Here is a 20,043-nt window from a genome sequence, read left to right on the forward strand (position 1 = left end):
CGTGCTGTGGTCAGCATCCAAAACCCGTCACACCCCTTTGTAAGTCAGTCTATAGCGTCTGGGAGACACAACCAAGGTGACACCGTAAGACACTACCCCATCCTTGCAAATGCATAGCATCGCTGCGAGGACCCTTCTTTTTCTTGGTGCCCGATTTCCTTTTCTTTCCAGGCTATTAGGTGGCACACCGAGCGCGCGCCACCGAATGGGGATGACGTCCGAGCGCGTTCGCTGTAGTCTCCCTACCTTCCCTGCTGCTATTGACGCTGAGCAGCGCCCCAGCTAGCGTCGCGCTAAGCGGGGCTCCTCCCTCCCCCTTTCACCGCTTCCTGCTAATGCCACTAGGGGGCGGCCCGAGAAATAAAAACCTTAACGTATCTCATTAGTCGACGCTGCCGCTCTCCCGCTTTCTATTATAATCTCTGTCGCACTCGAGGCTCTTCAGTATGGTAATTAGCTCGCTGGCTGCAGATTATTCCGAAGACCGCTTGATGTACGCTGTAGCTTCCATATAGCCACCGGTGCCTTCGCTTTCTTCCGTTACTTTACTTCGTCTTTGTGTGTGTTAGCGTGTATGTGCACTCTACACCTGCATTCCGGTATATTTCGTCGGGATTCTTACATTTTTTCGTTCGGAAATCAAAAGCAAGGAATGTGGAACGGTGGTGAGAGGGGGTAAATTTGTTTCCGTACCGACTACGCAATGAGCCTTCAGTCAACGTTCGAACGTACGCCGAACACCGCCGGTGCGCATTTAGCCAATTTCACACGGAATCTTTTATCTTTTTTTTTTCCTTTTCACTTTCGCTTTCCTCGCACCGCAGGATTGGTTAATGCACGCGTGCCTTTTCTAACGATTTCGGTTCAAAAAAGCTAAGTTCACGAAACGATGGGTATAAGCCTGGTGAAATAGTCAGCAGAGCTTGCTGTGAAGTACAGTAATGCTTAACGTAAGGAACCTTACTACTTTAATAAGGACATATCACCGTTAGCTTAAGAAATTGAAGGTATAATAAGACGAAATTAAATGCGAGCGCACCACACATCACTGGCGACCGTTAGAAGGTATCCGGTGCTAGCCATCAACATAGTAGGTTGACACTCAGAGCCTATGAAGCTCGTGTGACAATAACTAAGCGCCGCCGTAATTGCTATCAATGTCCCCTCACATCGACCTCTCGCTGCGTAAGACCTGGAAGAGAATGCTTCAATGGACAGAAGAGGAACATCGAACCGTGATTGTCAAAGTTAACGCATAGACATATCTAGCACCACGCACGCATACACTCGTGTTGCACAGACACGCACACGGCCAATAAATCGATTATGTGATTACTGGATGCAAAACGGTCACCGTAAAAAAGTAAAACAATGAGCGTATGACAATACGGTGCTCTTTCCGCCATCGTGGCCGCCTTTTCTCGTTACTACAAGCCGAATCTGTGACGTCACATAGAAATATCTATAAAACATAATAATTGTGCTCTGAAGTACAGTCATAACAAAATCTAATAAGAGCGAACAAAGCAGTCCACTCGCACGAAAGGTAAGTATTATCGGGCACGCGTAAATGAAGTTCCTCTCGAGTGCCGCATTCCAACGTTCTTTTTCAAATAAACATTGCATATCGTATCGGGGTAATCACAAGGTGCGCAGCCGCGTGTGTACACAGCGTCGTTAGAATTCCTTATTCAACAGTCTCCAGAATGACAAGTGTGCTTCCTGCAATCCATCGGTTTCCTTCTTTGTTTATTCTTCTCTTTAATTCCACACGCTCCGACGTTCAACTTCAAGAGAAAAGCCGGCCCGGATTGGAAGAGTGCGGGGAGCTTGTTACGAGAGGACGCGATAAGAACAGAACGAAGTAAAGAGATTTCTGAAGAGTCTCCAAGACGCTACGCGATTTCGGGAAGTAAGAGAGAAGGAAAAAAGGACTCGATAACAGAACGTAATAAATTAACTTGCGCGTTAATTTTTGCGTGTCCTCCTCCTCAGTCACAATCCTGGAGTTGAAAAAAAGAACACAACAAGAATGAACCAATCGCAGGCAGGAATTGCCGGAAACCGAAACTAACAAAGATAAAGAAACATATCGGCACGGCTGTAACCGATAAGCGGAAGGCAACAAGAGCGACTGTAGGGACGCTCGATTACCCCTCCTTGCGAGGAATCGGCGAGATCTTCGAGATAAAAGAGCAACAAAGGAGGAAAACCCAAACACAAACAGATGATCAAGAGTTGTAACGGAAGGTGCAGGGGGGAAGGAGGAAATACGGGAGAAGCGTCTCGACATTTATTGATCATAACGACCGTCATCACTTGGTCTGCAGGACGACGCTGCAACTATGAAAGGAAAAGAAAGTAGAATAACGCGAGCTTAAGAAGCAACGGAGTCCCAGCGTGCTCATTGGAACGAATCTGCGCAGTCACACTTCTTCGATATTCCTTCTGCGATCCCGATGAGAGAATTCTTATCCCTCTTTCGGCACTCGCAAAGAGGGCTGGGTATTACGAAGAGCTTTGTTCGCGCATATTGGTTCAATCACCGCGTTGTCCTCGCTTCGTCGCGAGCGCGCGTGCTCATTACGATTCGCGGCGTTTCCTGTTTCCGGGCTTTCATTATTAAGGCTTCGAGGGGCGGTTTCCTTGTTACCCGGTTGAGTAGGGATTTTAATGCTGCGTTGTTGTGGACGTATCGATCGAAACGCGTCGCAAAACGCAGTCTCGTATGTATGGACGCATCGAAGAATTTGACGAAGCGTATAGACGTGCGCTTGGATGTGACAGCGTATATGACTGGGGCGACACGTGGTCGACGTCATTGTTGTTGGTGGTGTTGATATTGTAGACAACATCTATAAGTGCTTCCTTACGTTTTAATGCAAGGTTGTTTAAACCAGGTGGTATTAGCAGTAAATTTGGAATTTCTGGAACCAGGAGCGGCACCACATTTTTTTCAATGAAGGGGTCATGGGGGCGGGGGCGGGAGAACTTACATGTTGTGGTTGACTATGTTTACTTGAGGAGGGGGGGGTGGGGGTGTTGTTAAAGGGGGGAGGGGGGCATGCGACTAAATTTTGTTTTTTAGTGGAGGGGGGGGGGGGGGGCTGGCGCTTTCCTGTCTGGAGCCGAATTCGCTATGGAGTTACACGAATACGTATACGTCTCAGTCTCGGGCTCCTGCGGTTGAAAATTGGTTTAGGGCTGCTGGAACCGTTAACTCTGTACGATGGTTATCTGAGCGGCCGTCTGGAGTTAGTAGCGAAAGAAGCGCCGGTTTTGATGTCATATGCTTAAATATTCATTTTCCATTTTGTGAGTGGCCGTCACCGTTATCGTCAAACATTTTCTATTTTCTAGACGGGACAAAGATCTCTAACACTAATGTTAGTCTCCACCAAATAGATGATAATTCAGGAATCGAAATAACAGACGCCAAAGCAGCATTCGCGTTGAACCATTAGTGCCGTGTTCGTAACATAAAACCGCGGCGACGACTAACGACATCGGGTGTAATGATCAAATAATTTATTTCTATGGAACATTTGCCACTGATACGAATATTACTTGCGTAATACGATAGTTTAGTCTGAGATATATAACGAAGTACGAAATCGCTGGATCGAGAGGCCGGTTCCTAAACAAATGTACTAATGAAGTTGGACCATCATTACCGCCAAGAATACCGAGAGCACGTGCGCCACTGTTTGTATAAATGGCATGCTTTATTTCCGCAAAGTGAAGTTCTAAAGTCAGAAATATCTAGTGAAAACGATCAACTTTCAGTCACCGAAACTTGAAAGAATGAGAATAACAACTGAACCGCGTTTTTTTTTTTTTTTTTTCCTTTTTGACCACCTAAGGAAGAGCTCCGGGGCAGGCCCCGAGCATGGCACATCATTATGAGTCCAAGCGAAGGAAAATTCAAAACCGCGTTCGTGAAACTGAAAACTGTCTGCTCTTTAACTTAAATTAAGATAAAAATGGCAGCCAGTATTCTTTCGTAATATAAACTCTCAAAGCACTAGCTCAGTCCAGGTCATTAAGCAGCATGCGTCCGCCAGCTTGAAGCTTAATGCAGTGTCATCTGCATGCTAAAGTTCTTCATCAAAAAAAAAAAATCTTCAAAGCGCACTTCCGCTGCTTCGGTGCGCAAATATAATCGCCCAAGCGAAGTTCGCCCGAAATTCTTACGGCGGTGCTCAACAGTGAACACATAATTTATTAGGGAGTTTCAAGATACGCCCGGGGACACTGCAGCTTTGAGCTTTGTACTGAAAATTAATGCGCCGATTTATTTTGCCTAGACTTTGGACGTCGGCTATATTTTCTGTGCATAAATTTATAACATTGAGTGAAATTAAGAGACGCTTTATATATACTTTTACGCAGAAACTATTTCTCGGATATATTTTTAAATATACATATATATTACCTTGTCGTTAGCAGACAAGTTGCGCAAGCGGCTGTATACCGCGTGGAGGAAGTCATTAGAAGGACTACCTGTCGCGAAACTCGAGGCCGACATATATATATATATATATATATAATATATATATATATATAGATATATATTATATATATATATATATATATATATATTATATATATATATATATATATATATATATATGGTGGTGGTAAAGAGGAAGGAATCATTCAGACCATGCATGTTAGAATAAAGAAGGAAAAACGGAGTATGACGGTCGTTGGTTTGGCGCACTATATTTGCGAACGTTTCGCCTAGTCTTTCCGGTCCGCGGTCGAAACGTCGAATACAAGTTTTTTATAAAAAAGCGAGGCGCCGCAATCAAATAGCTACTGAGTTGACGCAGTATCACGGCCGCTCGGTTTATCCTTGTTTGAAAGCAAGATATAATCATATGAACGAATGATATCGCTTACATCAATGAATGAATGAATGATGAAACAAAAGATAACAAGGGAACAGCGAGATTGCGCTGATCACTGCGCACAAACACACGTTTCTGTTCCTAGGTAGTTAGGGTAGTTCTGCTTTGTTTCCAAGCTTGCTGCTCATTCGGAACCAACTGGACTCAAGGCCATTATAATAATACTATCTGGGGTTTAACGTCCCAAAACCACGATATTTATTAGAGACGCCGTAGTGGAGGGCTCCTGAAATTTCGACCACCTGGGGTTCTTTAACGTGCACCTAAATCTAAGTACACGGACCTCAAACATTTTGGCCTCCATCGAAAATGCAGCCACCATGGCCGGGATTCGATCCCGCGACCTTCGGGTCAGCAGTCGAGTGCCATAACCACTAGACCACCGTGGCGGGGCTGGACTCAAGGCCAATATTCTAGGACCATGGACATCATTATCGCCATCATCATCAGTTATTATTATCCCTTAAGGGTCCTGGGTTCCGCATTACGTAAGGAGGGGGGGGGTAGCGAAATATATATACAAGGTCACATTTGCACAGGAATATCGGAGAGAAAAAGGCATTTAGTTTTGTGCACTGCTATGAAACAAAGACAAAAAAGGATATATGCTACGTGTTTACAAAGTATTTGCATGGTGGTTTCACAAGCACAAAAAAAGGGAAAAAAAAACATCGTAGGACGTGTTTACAAAATGTTTGATGTAATGGTTTAGGAAGCAAAATCTGCAAGGGGTGGTTGCGTTACACATTGTTATGGAAGCGAGGACAAAGAAATGATATCACTTTAGAGGTAAAGGGCAAAATGTTTATTATAAATCAGGAAAAGGAGCAGCTGCAAAGTAAAATTCGAGTTTCACATTTGAGTCAGTGAAGTAAAGGTCTCTGCTGTTAAGTTTAATTTTGCCTAGTGAGCTGATACCAACTGCCTGAATTTCGAACTGTCACGTTCATGGACGATTGATTCGGGAAGCGAGTTCGATTCTTCTACGGCCAAGATTAAAAAATATTTATTGAAAGCGTTTGCAGAGCCAGTTGTAAGCTGCACACTCGTGGAATTGAAAAGCCGACGTGAAATGGAGGTTCGAAGGTCAGGGCGATTGTGATACAGGTTACGAAACAGTGCCAGCCGCAGTGTCTTCGTTGAGTTAAGAAGTCGATGTCGATGGATGATTTAATGGCACTAACGCTGACCCAACTACTATATTCAGAGCTGATGAAGCGAGCCGCCCGACTGTGGATGCTTTCTAGTTATTCAGTTAAGTACGTAATTTTGATGTGCGCTCCATATCGGTGCCTCGAAGGCACGAGAGACAATGAAAGGGCTATCTGAAGTGCATAAAGTCAACAGGTCTGTGCGATCGCGTGTATACTTACGTGCTCCCCCAAGTGTGCTTGTGATGCTGTCCACCGCTCTCTTTTCTTCTTCTGTCTCTCTTCTCGTCCCTTATCCCTCTCGCCCAGTGCAGGGTAGCAAACCGAGCGTGCGTCTGGTTAACCTCCATGCCATTCATTGCATTTGTCTACCCCCCCCCCCCCCCCGCTCTCTCTCTCTCTCTCTCTCTCTCGCGCGCGCGCGCGCGACACCACCTATAGTGTTTCCACATTACGAATTTCTGGGATAGGCTTATACGAGCGCATTATGCTACACTGCACAGCTTCCTGAAATCAACGTCGTAGTGACTTAATGCCCGCTTTACATCGAAAATTTATTATTGGTAGCTATGTGCAGATATGCTAGTTTCTTTGCCCGCAATACAGAATTATGGAATTCGATACCTGGCCGCATCCGTTCACTCCCGCTGAATGATTTTGTGAATACTGTTGTTGAAAATTCATTATGTATAACAAAAGCTTAATACCGTTATTGTTGTAAATGGTTTTTTTTGCTGTTACAGCTCTTGGTGTCATTTGTCTGTCCGGCCTTTCTGCAATGTATAATCCCACTCCTGCAATCACCCTCTCACATGGAGGCAGTACGTAAATAAAAAAATTAAATAATAATAACGATATCTGGGGTTTTTACGCGCCAGAACCACGATAGGATTATCAGATGCGCCATAGTTGCAGGGCACGGAAAAAAAAAAAAATATAAGAACGGCCCAGGCCTGCGCTGAAACCGCAGCACAGTCACAGCGAAAGCTGGAAGAGCGGCGTTTCTAGAGCCCCTTGTAAGCTCTCTTGGGGCTACAATACAAGTACACTAGAAAGGTACCCACTACGCCATAAATCACAATTTTTGTGAAGTTGGGAAGCACCTACTAAACCATTATTCGTCATTCTGCGGAGAAGCGAGGCACCAGCTACAAGTCTGTAAGGCATTATGTGCACTTCGTTGACGCGACGACTGATGACGATGGAGAATTATGGCTCAGCCCTTTGTAATGGGTTGGAAGCTTTAAACGGCCCACCAGTTATGTAATTTGCATTGGGTGACGCCCGGTCGCTATTTCCCTCTCCCGTCATGCTGTATAACATATGTTGACGTGGGAGAGAGACGGGGGGGGGGGGGGCGAAGAACTTTACTGAGACCCCGAGGGAATGGATCATGCGCTTATGGGTTTCCTTGGCAACCAATGCAAGTGCAATTGCGAGGAACCCACTACGCTATAAATCATTGTAATTTTCTAGAAGGAGGGCAGCAGGCACTGTGCCAGTTTTCGTCGTTCTACGGAGAGCACTGGTACCTGCTAACACGCATGAAGTGCATTATGCGCACTTTGTTGATGCTGTGCCTGATGACGGTGAAGAATTATGGCAGAGCCCTTGGTAATGGGTTGGAAGCATTCAACAACCTACTCGTTGCGCAATTCACATTGTGTGACGCCTGGTTACAGAATTCGCGGTCTGTGCGACGCTTGGTGCTTATTTTACTCTTCTACCACGCTATATTGCATATGGTAACGTGGTTCCTTCCCGACATCAAGCCTGTATAGGACCTTTTTGCAAAGCAGTTTCAAGCACCGGCATGGCTCAGAGGTTGAATACTGGGCTCCCACGCAGAGGGCCCAGGTTTCGAACCTCGTTCCATCCTGGAATTTTTTTCCTTATTTCGTTTTTTTTTTCTTATTTCGAGCGATACTGGTTACGGACACCGGCGGCGGCGGCGGCGGACAACTACGGCGCCAAAACGGCCGGTGAAATGATCTCATAACAGCTTTCGCTGTAATATTGACCCTTCTCGTGTTCTTTACCGAGCACTGACATTGCACAGTACACGGGCCCTCTAGCATTTCGCCTTCAATGCGAATATGCGACCGCCGCAGCCGGGATCGAGCCGGAGATTTTCGAGACAGCAGCCGAGCACTGTAGTCCACTGTCACAGAGGCGGACGCTATTGATACGCCTCGCTTTCTGCTGGCAGTAGCCCGGATAACGCGGAAAGTTACGGCATTTCCGAAAGGTTTTTCCCGCCCAAGTATCCCACATAGTAAACGTGGAATTCACGAGGTCTGCGCGACGTTTTAGCAAGCACCATTGTTTTCAGATTACCAGCGCGAGTTACTGGGTGCACTTCATCAGTTTATAGACGCGCCTAGACTTATAGCACTACCGCACTGCAATTGCGCACGGTTGCAGGAAACAAAAGACTAAACAGTGCTCGGGGCACAGCCGGCAATCTCTCTCTCTGTAACAGCTCCCGTTCTGGCGCAATGCCATCCTCGCCATTTTTCAAACGTCGCGACTGAAGTGCAGCGTTTCTGCCAATTTGCACACTGCGATGAACTGTGCACTGACGTAAGCGTCACAAAATCACCACGGGCACGTGCGGCTGTAGATGTCATAACCATTGTATTCCATTACGTAGAACTTTCGAAACTTACGTAGAACTTTCGGAGATCGAACCGGCGACCAACGCCTTTCCGGGGTGGCTTAAACAACTCCGCTGTTAAAACACGTGACTAGGAAATGTTCTGAACGCTTGGCAACGCCATCCAAAAATATCGATGGATCTCGTTGGCCGGAGCATTTTGACCTCTCCTTTGAGCTGGGCGTCGGCGGGACTTTGAGAAATGGCTTTATGCGTAGCGACGCGCAAGTGTCCGGATGAGAAGACTTGATAAAACGCGCCCCGTCACCCTAGAAACACCACAAACACACACACACACACACACACACACACACACCACACACACCACACGCGCGCGCGCCGCGCGCAACGCACGCACGCAGCAGGCAGCACGCGCGCACACAGACGCACAATAAAACATGGGACAGTCAAAAAAAAATAAATCTCGCGGCGCTTTTTTCTGCCAGCCCGGGAGGCGAACGAAGAGGTAATACAAAACCTTTATTCATTCAGAAGAGACGCAAGAAGGAAATTACAGAAACGGGACCGTCGAATCATTTATCTGTTATTGCTTTATCGACAAGGAAGCGATATTTCTGCGCCAGACGGCCGACGACAGATAACCGACCAGCCGAAAGTAATGAAGGCCTCTCGAATAACGCGTCGATACCATCTAACTATGCGGCGGGCCTCGTAGTGTGAAGACCTGCCATGAGGGCCCCGTCTGCAATTTGATTTTTTTTTCTCCCTTGGAATTCGCGCTTGACCATTGCTCGTTGTCCGCGGCTTTCGTTTTGTTCTTGATATCGTTTGAGGAGGTTCGGGCATTCAGATTGTGTTGATCATTATTATCGCCTAGCTTGCAACTTGCGTGTGTTTCATTAAAGATGATCCGGCCAGGCGTTCAATTTTCGCACCTACTCGCTTGAGGCAACACATCTGCTAACCACTGTTTCGACGTCGGATTATGTTTGCATAAATCATGGGTTAGATCTCCATCAATCACGAGCAAACAAGTGTTAACTGCGTACAAAACAACGCTTCATTTTTTTTTTATTTCTTGTTTTCTGCCGGTGCACGAAGCTGCTTAAGTTTATAGTTCCTCCGATGAAGCAGCTTGTACCACCTTCAAAGATGGTACTTTCGCAACGGGTAAGTTGTGCTAACATGATGAATCAGCACGAGAGATAGACACTTTGGAAAGGAGCAATAAAATAAAAGCAATAAGTCTAACCTTAATTTTATACAAAAAATACTTGTGATTCCCCTTTCATAGGAATAGTTGATTACAGGAAAATGAAACGTGTCTCAACAAAAGTGTAGTTGCCGCAGCGTTGGACGTTGAGCAAATGCCATTTTCACTGTTTGTATTGCTATTGCGCCGGCGTGGCAGCCGTTGACGTGGATACACACATGTTGACATCCACTGACACATCTACGGCGAGCATTATTGACCCGACTACTTAATGTATTTGGCAGCCCGGTGTGTAACGATGCACTTCCACTGACGAATGCAATAGGAAGAGTTTGTATAGTGTCCTCACACTAGTGAAAGCGTGTCTCCCGCTCTCGCGCATCTCGATGGCCCAATGAAGTGATGGCTAAGCCGCGCCTAGATGTGCCCGCAGCATTTCGGCGTAATGCTTCGTGGGACCGCTCAAAGATGGTTGTGCCATCCCTGCCCAAGCTGAAAGCATATGACGCATTCGCGCGATCAAGCCTGTTTGCGTTTGCAACGTGATGGTCAGCGCTTCAGCCTCGTGAGTACGAAATCGTCGGAGTCGGAGGTCAATTAACTCAGATTTCTTTCTCAATTTCATTCCAGATACCCGCGTACCCCTTTTATTGACGGAATGACGTGCGTCGATTCTTGGTGGATCCCAGCATGAAATACGTTCGCATTAAAAAAAAAAAAAACGCTTGATGAGAACTGGCTGTGACGTGTGTCGAACAGGAGGAAATTGGGATTACCACAGAAGAGGAATTTATATTAACGATAAAAATACGATATATTTTACTTACATGGTGGTCAGAAAGAGAAGCTTGGTAAAAAAAAAATCGCAGAAGTTACACTGCAAAGCGAAAGGAAAACATGCTTTCGCAGTCACATGCCATCATGGTGAGGGCCGCGTGAATGCGAAACTTTTGGCCCGTTGCTTTAGGTATTAGTTCTATGGACTGTTGTACAGTCACCTCGAAAATGATTATTGTGCCCACATACGCGATGAAAAATGGAGCTCACTCAGACACACTCATCAAATATACTTTGCCCATAGGGCTCATTCGGACTCACACTCACTAAATATTTCCTCCACTGGACTCACTCGGACTCCTACTCACTAATATATTCTCAACCAGACTCACTAGGGCTCAAACTCGTCAAATTATCAGCCACTCAGACTCACGACTCGATCTGCGTCTGAGTGACGTCGACCCATGAGTCCGTTAGCGTAAAATTAGCTTTTAAGTAGGGGTGTGCGAATATCAAATTTTCGAATACGAATCGAATACGAATATCCACCTTCGAATATCAAATCGAATATCGAATATCAAAGGAAAATGCCTACACAGTAACAATATTTTATTTAACATGTAGCTATTTGAAAAAGAACCATTAACAAGCCCGACTGGCAGCAAAACACACACTGCTATCTCCAGAACACAATGTCCAGGCTAGCACAATGCAACATCACAACACAAGCAAATATCACGGCACAATGAAGTAATGACTTGATGTATCATGAAGAATATGAGTTTGCTCCACATGATCAGGCAGCAGGCACTCCCTTCTAACAGAGGACCCCCCCCCCCCTGCCACTGAAAAGGCACGCTCGCTTGGAACAGAAGTGGCTGGTATAGGGAGGTACATGGGGCAAAGCTTTGCCGGACTAGGGTATCTGAAGGTGCCTACAGTCCGCCACCAGTCACATGGGTCACTGTCCTTTCTTCAGAAGTGGTCCCGCATAGTGAACGAGTGGTAGTGCGGCACGTTAGGGCCGCATAATATTGAAAATGTACGGTTACATGATCGCCAATAGCGCTGCGCGTCGGATATGCACCAGCAATAAATCATACGTATTGGGGCGCTCGGTCGCAGGCAGATATTGTGACTCCGTGTACTTACGATGTTTATCGCTCCTCTCGGCAGCATTTTTAGCGATACGAACGCAGCAGAAATGTGGAAGACGAGTTATTTTACGCATGATAATCGAATCGCATATTCGATTTTTTCGAATATTCGAAGTTATCGAATATTCGAAACTTTTCGAATACACGATTTTCGAATCGAATACGAATATTTCGAATGTAATATTCGACGAATATTCGAAACTTTCAAATTTTCGCACACCCCTACTTTTAAGACCATGGTGTCAATGCCTCTTTAACTCCAATACCTCGCATAATGTGTGCTTCACCTGCCCCTTTTGATATCGCATTTTCAGATACGAGTTAACAGTAGTCGCAATCCAGTAAGGGCATTTTTATTGAACGAGATGGCTCACGAGAGATAATTTTATTAAGAGATTCTATTAGTGAAAGAGTTTGTCGAGGGGGGGGGGGGTATGCGAAGGCACCTCCAACCCCTCCCCACCCCCCGCCTCTCGCGCCGCTGATCAATAATTATTGAGCTGGCGTATGAACGCTAGTGAGTTGAAGTAGGGTTGAGTAGACGTAAATATAAACGTGAGCTTACATAAGGTTGATAGTAATGCTGAAGTTGAGTAGTTATCACCATAGGTCGGCCAAAAAGAAAATGTGGAGCTCACTAAGACTAACTCAATAAATATATTTTGCCCTTATGGCTCACTCGGACTCGGACTCACTCAGACTCAGGCTCATGGCTCGATCTGAGTCTGAGTGAGCGGACTCATGAGTGAGTTTGGCTATTGTGGAACTATTCTGTCATATCTCGGCTAAGAGCTAGCGGTCTTTCTCATTACTTTCCTTGACGTCCGTCAATTCAGCACAGTTTCGTCATGCTACTAATACCAGGGTTCTTCAATAATTTTTGAGGGAGCCTGCTGGTACATGTTCTCGCGATAGTGTTGGGGATGAAAGAGATAAGACAGGCAACACCGTACCCATTCGAGGACCTGCTTGCCGCCTCTCAGCTTGCGCTCCACTTCCTCGTAGTCGCAGGAGATGTCGATCCGCCTGTCGGAGCTCTGCAGCACGTACGGATGATGCTGCACGACGATGCTGTTCAGGAATGTCCCGTTGCCCTGTGCAGATCGAGACAAGACAACGTGTAAGAGAAATGTCGCGGTCAAATCACGTAATGGCGCACAAAAATGGCCTTAGAGATTACCGTGTTTGCAAAGTCAGGGTCTAAACGCTGATGGACATGCGCAAAAAAAACTATATTATAAACACCCTATTCGCCAGTGTTTCGTGTTGCTGCAGAGTGTGGCAGAATTGTCCTTTATGTAGTGCATGGCCAGTTGGCATTTATGAGTAGCTGTCGCCCTCGATGGTGTTGCTGTGTGAGATTTTTTGATGCCATCTTATTTTCACGGTCGTTATTGGTCAATAAATCGTTTCGTGAGTTTTACCTCGTAATAATGGAAGACTTATGGCAAATGTCTTCGCTATGGCTGAAATGTTTATTGTTTCCGCGCTACGATTGTCGGAAATGGTAAGGAATAACTGAGCGACGGTTTATCGAACGGGATAACGGCAAATGTGGCACTCGAGTATACGTCGTACAAGAGGACAGCAGTGATATTTTTTTCCCCATAACAATACGGACACTTCAGATTAGTTCGCCGTCGGCGTCGCCGTGGTGTTCTGTATAAATTCTCTATTAATAGCATCGGTGTGGGCGTCACGGCGACCACGACGGTGTATTCTTACGGAGCGTCCACATAATTGAAATAGCAGTAATAGCGGCGCCGGCTGCGGTTCCTACATAGCGTACGAAGATTAAAAAAAAAGAAAAAAAAAAACGCAGCCCACGTGCGTACCAGGTTCTTGGTGCCGCACTGCCGTCCGTGCAGAGGAACCGTCAGCGCCACGTGACCCGTGTCGGTGACGGAAGACGAGAAACATTGGTGCGGGTGGCCCACGGCGTAAACGCGGCCGCGGAACGATGACGTCACCTGGATGATGGCCGTCATGGCGGTGGCCTCGCAGCGCATTTCCACTGCGAACGAGAGAAAGCGAGAACAGAAACACTTCTGTTAAAAAATCCGACTTTCGCGTTCTCAAATCGATGGCTTCAATGAGACTTCGTCATTTCATTTTATTCGCTGTTGCGTCTGACATCCTTCGTCGAACAAAGTTGCTTGTTATCGATTGCAAGTATAGCTATCTGCTATAGTGTTGACGTGCGTGTGAAGTGTACTTTAGTGCGCTGCGTTGCAAATCTAGCTTGAAGTGGTGCTTTCTGGATGTTGGGAGGACTTCGAATGAAGATACATGACATGTGGCGGCAATCTTCCACCCCCCTGATTATTTATCTGCTGCCCTAAACGTGTCGCCCTCTTGCCTTTAAGCATGAAATGCGTTTAGCTCCGGTTGCTGGCCAATTTCGGGTGACCTTGACCCAAAAGCCAAAGCCATTATCCGGGCACTCAAACAGGTGACTGAATTTCGTTCACTACACTCCAGGTGACTCGAACGAGAACATCCGGGCAACCAGTAAATAGTTAAGAAAATGCGGTCTCTGATCTCCAACCCTTTGTAGAGGACAGCACTACATAGGCTAGTTACTGCCCAAACAAGTATAAAAAAGGAAAAGAAAGAACGAAAATGCGGCAAGTTTGCGCTAAGTCGCGCAAAGCTTGGCACAGCCAAGCTGGTGAATCCTCGTGTCTTTAGGCTAACGCCGGTTGCTGCTATGACGTAATAGGTTCTTGCTAGGTTTTGCTATGTTGTAACTAGGTTTTGCTTGAGCATCGGACCATCTTCGCTGTGCAAGCTTAGTGCACATAGTGCAAGCTTCCCGCATTTTTCTGTCTCCATTATTTGTATTTCTTTCTATTTCTATCTATCTTTCTATCTTTCTGTCTTTATTTCTCGCTTGCTTCCTAATTCATTTCTATCTTTCGTCTCTCTCTCTCTCTCTCTCTATTTCTGTTTGCATTTTTTTTTCTTTTTATATCTCTCTTGTCATTCTGTATATGCTATTGTTTCCTCCTCTCCCCTCCTTCTTTCCCTCCTCGTCACCCTCACATCCCTTGCCTATCCCCTTGCTATACGATACTATACAAGGCTATGCTATGTTCTGCCAGCGTGCCTGGATAGCCGAGTGGTTAAGACGCTTGCTTTCGGATCGTGGATACGCGGGTTCGAATCCCGCCGCTTCGTGAGGAATTTTTTTTTCGCCAAGATTTTCTGTCTTTCTCTTTCTTTCCATCTCTTCCTTTCTTTCTCTCTTTCTCTCCTCCCTCGATATACGCCGACCGTCTATTGCCCAATTTCTGTGGCGCATACCCGTTCACGATGATGCTGATAGTTTTTAAGTGACGACGCTACGCCGAGCTAGACCAACTTCGCTGTTAAATGCTGCCTTCGAGTTCTCCACAACGTTTGTTCACAATACCACTGAAGCTGTAACTTGTGGAATGCTGAAGATTTAGTTGTCATTTCGAAAAGCAACGTTCCAGAGGCAGATACAGGGCACCGTACAGTTGATTGCATTTTTGGGCGCTAAGAGCCGTTGCTCTTTTCAACGCCAGTAGTACGTGAGCTTCGCGGCGCGAGCTTTGCGCCGCCATCCTTCGAGAGATGGCGCCGCGCTTCGTGACCTTGCCGGCATCGTGCGACGCTGCGCGGACGGCATTTGGCCGGCACAACTAGCAACGAGGTTCGTTCAAAACGGGTTCATTCCAGCTCAGTAAACATTCAGGCCTGCGTCGCGTTGTGGCCGCATGTTAAGATTGTGTCTAGTATCATCTCCGACAAATATGTTTGCCGGTAGCTATTTGATGCTTACATCTACTCTCGATACGCGAGCGCCAGCCATTTTTAGGAGCGAAGCTCCTTAGGCCCGCACCCTGCCGTCGAAGCTCCCTGCAGCATAGATGCGGCGCCGGCGCAAAACGACAATAGACAGATTTAGTTGAGCGCCCGCAACAACGTACGGACGCAGCCTGCCATAGGAAATGGCTGGCAGGCTGCGTCCGTACGTTGTTCCGGACGCCCAACTAAATCTGTCTATTGAAACGCAAGGCAAAATGGCGCGGCGTTCGGCGCAAGTCGCAATAAACATTTTCAAAACGTACATAGTCGTTCGCGTCCCATTTCTAAGGTGCTTCGCACAACTGCTGATTTTTCTGCAAGTACCTAATCACCGTACTGAAAAAAAACAAAAACATTTCCCTCTAGGGCTCTGTCTTTTGATATTGTTATCTCCACGCTAACATTGCTTATGTCATCCTGAGATGCGCTTGCCTAAAGGATATGAAGCAACCTTAAATAGTTTCAGTTTTGCAGCATTATTTTGCGTTTTATACAAATGACAAAGAGAGGTACTGAGAATGCTGGCGATCTAAGCAGAACAAGCATGGGGTGTTTTCGGGAGGAGATATGTTTGCGGTGTGATGCAATGATGGCTCCATTGGCAATCGACGGTAGACGCATTTCTTTCTGGGCGAGTTGCTCACATTGCTTAGGTACACTTGGCTGTGGCGCAAAATCCATACATGCTCGGACAAACGGGACGTTGCATTAACGACAGACTGAGGGAGCATGCTAATAGCATAGGTGAGAGAGATTATGCGCATCTTCCAGCGCATTGCAGCGCCTGCGGTTGTGTACCATGCTGTGCGTAAGTGCTCACTCTCGGCAAAAGTAGCAAACAAACTTCTAGAGAGTTGTTGGAAGCCTTCTATATCAAAAAGAAAGAGTCTGATTCTGTCACTGACACATCTGTAACTTTGCATTCCAGAGAAATGCGCTTTCTCGATAACATGTTATCTTGAGCATGTCGTCCCGCATCACATTCACTCTTCCCGCATGCATGGAAATTTACGTGTCTTTTTTTCTCGGTACCTTTCTGAGAGTGTCATTAAACAGTTGATAGCCGGCGCTTCACTTTCTTCTCTTCTCATCGCTTCCCTTCTTCACTAAATGTATTTTGCGCCACAGTCAAGTGTATCTAAGCAAAGTGATATAGTGTCCTTGACAGCTTTCGTGAACTATTAGTCGGATTTGCTGCCCGTAACCCATCTGCTACAAGTGGTATAGATAACATGGTGCTATAGATACCTCATCAAACGCGAATATTGACCGGCGTCAACACGAGTGATGCAAGAAATCATCACGCGATGTCGTCATGATAACGTCGCGGATCACGAACTTTTTGAAGTCATCATGACGTCACACGATGACGTCATCCTATGGCAGCATCGCATGGTCAAGAGTGGGCCGATCACGGATGCAAAGCAAAAGCGAGATGAGGCACGCAAAGCTTTCGGAGGGGTGAAAGGGGGTCAATAAGTCGAGTGAGAAGTAAAAGAAGATGAGTTTCGCCTTCGAGTCTTCTTAGGCGAATGCATCACGCACCCTGTGTTCATGGAAAAATGCTGCGCACTTGAACGAAGTTCTCAATGGCACTTTAACTGTATACAGCGGCGCAACATTTCAGTCTTCCCTTGCGTACGTGCTCGCAAATGCAAAAATATCACGAGCAGCGTATATAAAAACTCAATGGGACGGCCGGTATATAGCTGCAAATGATGCCGCTAAGAGAAACTGCGCTAAAGAGGCTCCAAGTGACGCGGGCCTAACGCGAAAAGCGCACGAGGGACTCTCTATATACCATCCTAAAGCGTATGTCTAGAGCCCGTGCCACAATGCGTCGCAACAGAAGGCGCTCAGTGTAGCGTGCCCTGCGCGCACTTGCACTTTATGCACGCTCTGTGGCCATTGCGCTGGAATGATACATTTCACTGCCACAGTAGCGGCGAACCGTGGCGCGAAGCGATAACGCACGTCCAGCGAAGCGACTCGCGGAATCGGTGTCAACGTTCTTTCTAAGCAGTCAATGTCCGTGGTCGAGCCCCAGCAACGGGAACTCCATTAAGCGGGCTCTCCAAATCGCGTTTGCGGATCCATCCCCCCCCCCCCCCCGACACCCTCTACCCGTCGATAGCCCGTGCAGGCCGCTTGAATTGCTACGCTCAGTGGGTCGTAAATGGATCTTCTGTTCAGCACAACTTGAAGCCTGGAGTGCAAGCGCTCGGCCATGCCGGATAACGCGAGAGACGGATTTCGATGTACTGAGTTGCATCGAAATCCGCTTTCGATGTAGCTGTATCAAATCACTTAAGATCCACTACCTTCCTCGAAAAAAATGTGTAAACAGTGCACACTGCCAATGGTACGTCAATGAAACTTGGAGGGCAGAAACACATGGTGCGTAAACGCATAGTAGCGCAATCTGTATAGGCAGAAAGCGTGAAAAGGGACGCGGCAGGATATTGGCCAGCAGCAGGCATGTAGGCAAGGGGGTAAGCCCCCCCCCCCCCCCCGAAATTCGTCCTGTCTTCTATATTCCCGGGCAATTTTTGTTTTATTTTTGCCATGCAAAAATAAAACAAAAATTGCAAATAAAACATGGCCTTTGCCATGCAAAGGCTTTTTTTTTTCGGACAATAAGGCCTTCGCCCCCCCCCCCCCCCCCGAAAAAAAAACCTAGCTACGTGCCTGGCCAGCAGTCTCACAGGGCAAGAGAAATTGCAGGCTCTGCGGCATTTGGGCGCTACGCGCTCCTCTGTACCTGACGAATAAGTGTTGACTGAATGATATATTGAGAGAGAGAACAAAACTTTATTATCACGTAAGGCGGGGCATCGCAAATGGTCGGGGCCCCTATTCCAGGGCTCTATCATTCAAAATAAGGATATTATACAAGCGTGAAAGGAGAGTTGTATCGCCTGCGACCAGACCTTTTCAGGAGAGTACTCTGACACCAGACGAGGGCGCTGCTCTCACATTTCGTTAAATAAATAAATAAATAAATAAATAAATAAATAAATAAATAAATAAATAAATAATAAATAAAAAGACAGACAAACGGTACCTTGCATTTGCCTAAGACGACTCGAAGGCGAAACCCATCTTTTCTTCTCATTCGATTGTATCGATACCCACCCACCCGAAAGTTTTCTGCACCCACGTATTCCTGCACTGCCTCCGGGATCGGAGGCACTGAAAATTTTCTGCACTTCACGCGGCTTTGCAGTGCTTCCGTGATCGGCCCACCTTTGACAAAGCGACGATGTCATGTGATGACGTCATCATGTGACGTCACACACAACTTCGGGGACATGTGACGCCATGATGACATCATAGGGTGACGTGAGGCGTCATAGGGTGACGTGACGCGGGTGCAAAAGGGGCTCCCCCTCCCCTAATTCCTAAGCCACAGCAGTCTGCCCCCCCCCCTCTCCCCAATTCGCGACACAACTCGGGTTTTCACACCCCAAGACAAATTCCTGCCGACGCCCATGGGTGACGTCATCACGTTATGATGATTATTTTTTGTGATGATCGCTCGTGTTAACGCAAACGGTCGCTTTTCGTGTTTGATGAGGCTCTCGCCTTGATAATTTCTGACGCCGGGTTGTCTCTCTTTCAGCTAGATTTATTATATATCCCACAAAAGTGCTGAATGGGTGTTTTTTGTCTTTGTCGAGGCGTTCAAATATTTTACTTTCCGCACGGTCGTAGCCCTTTGTGGCGCCGAACGCAACTGCCTGCAAGAATAAAAATATCATAGCTGAGCCCGCGCACTAAATCTTCCACGACGTTTTTATGCCTTTTGTCCGTGCACGCGAGCACGCGCACACAGAAATGTGAGTTGGACCCGCTCGTCCCGTTTTGAAAGAAGCCCGCCGGGAGGTTCTTTTCGATAGGGAAAGCTCCACGCGAGTGGGCGCACAGACAAAATCCGGCTGCTTAATAAAGAAGAAGACGAGGAGCCAGAATAAGATGGCGGCAGTATAGACGACGGGCCCCTCCCTCTCAAGAGCAGCGACCACTATGCAAACAACGCGAAGGCAATAATAGAGAGAGAGGGAGAGAGACAGGCAGAGGCGTCGCGGGAACCGGGCAGGGCGCCCGATGCGGTGATGGAAAGCGAAAGTGCAAAGTACGAAGACCCGGCGCGTCTCGTACATCCAACCCGGTCGCGCTCAAAGAACGGCGCAGGTTATGGTGGCGGCGGTGGTGGTGTCGGGAAAGGGTGCGGCGGCCGACGGGTTTCCTGCGGGCGTCCTTGAAGTGGCACGAGCCTCGGGTAACCAGTCGCGCGTGGCTGGATGAACGAGAGGAATAAACGAGTGCTTGCATCGCGCCTCCCTTCGTTCTCTCGACTCCGGCTGCTGTTCCTGCACAT

The 20,043-nt window shown here is 47.0% G+C and overlaps 1 protein-coding gene across 3 annotated transcripts in view; it reads right to left on the reverse strand.

The window, feature by feature from the left end:
- The window catches only part of LOC119404747 (uncharacterized), a 252,979-nt gene that overhangs the window by 60,114 nt on the left and 172,822 nt on the right, over positions 1-20,043 (reverse strand). Inside the window, exon 8 of one of the 3 annotated variants that reach the window (XM_037671412.2) lies at positions 13,664-13,842. The exons of the other annotated variants lie outside the window; for them this stretch is intronic. Within the exon in view, the coding sequence (XP_037527340.1) occupies positions 13,664-13,842 (179 nt within the window). The remainder of the gene's footprint in view (positions 1-13,663; positions 13,843-20,043) is intronic. 3 annotated transcript variants of the gene reach the window in all.

This window comes from Rhipicephalus sanguineus, chromosome 9 (assembly GCF_013339695.2).
Source record: "Rhipicephalus sanguineus isolate Rsan-2018 chromosome 9, BIME_Rsan_1.4, whole genome shotgun sequence".
NCBI lineage: Eukaryota > Metazoa > Arthropoda > Arachnida > Ixodida > Ixodidae > Rhipicephalus > Rhipicephalus sanguineus.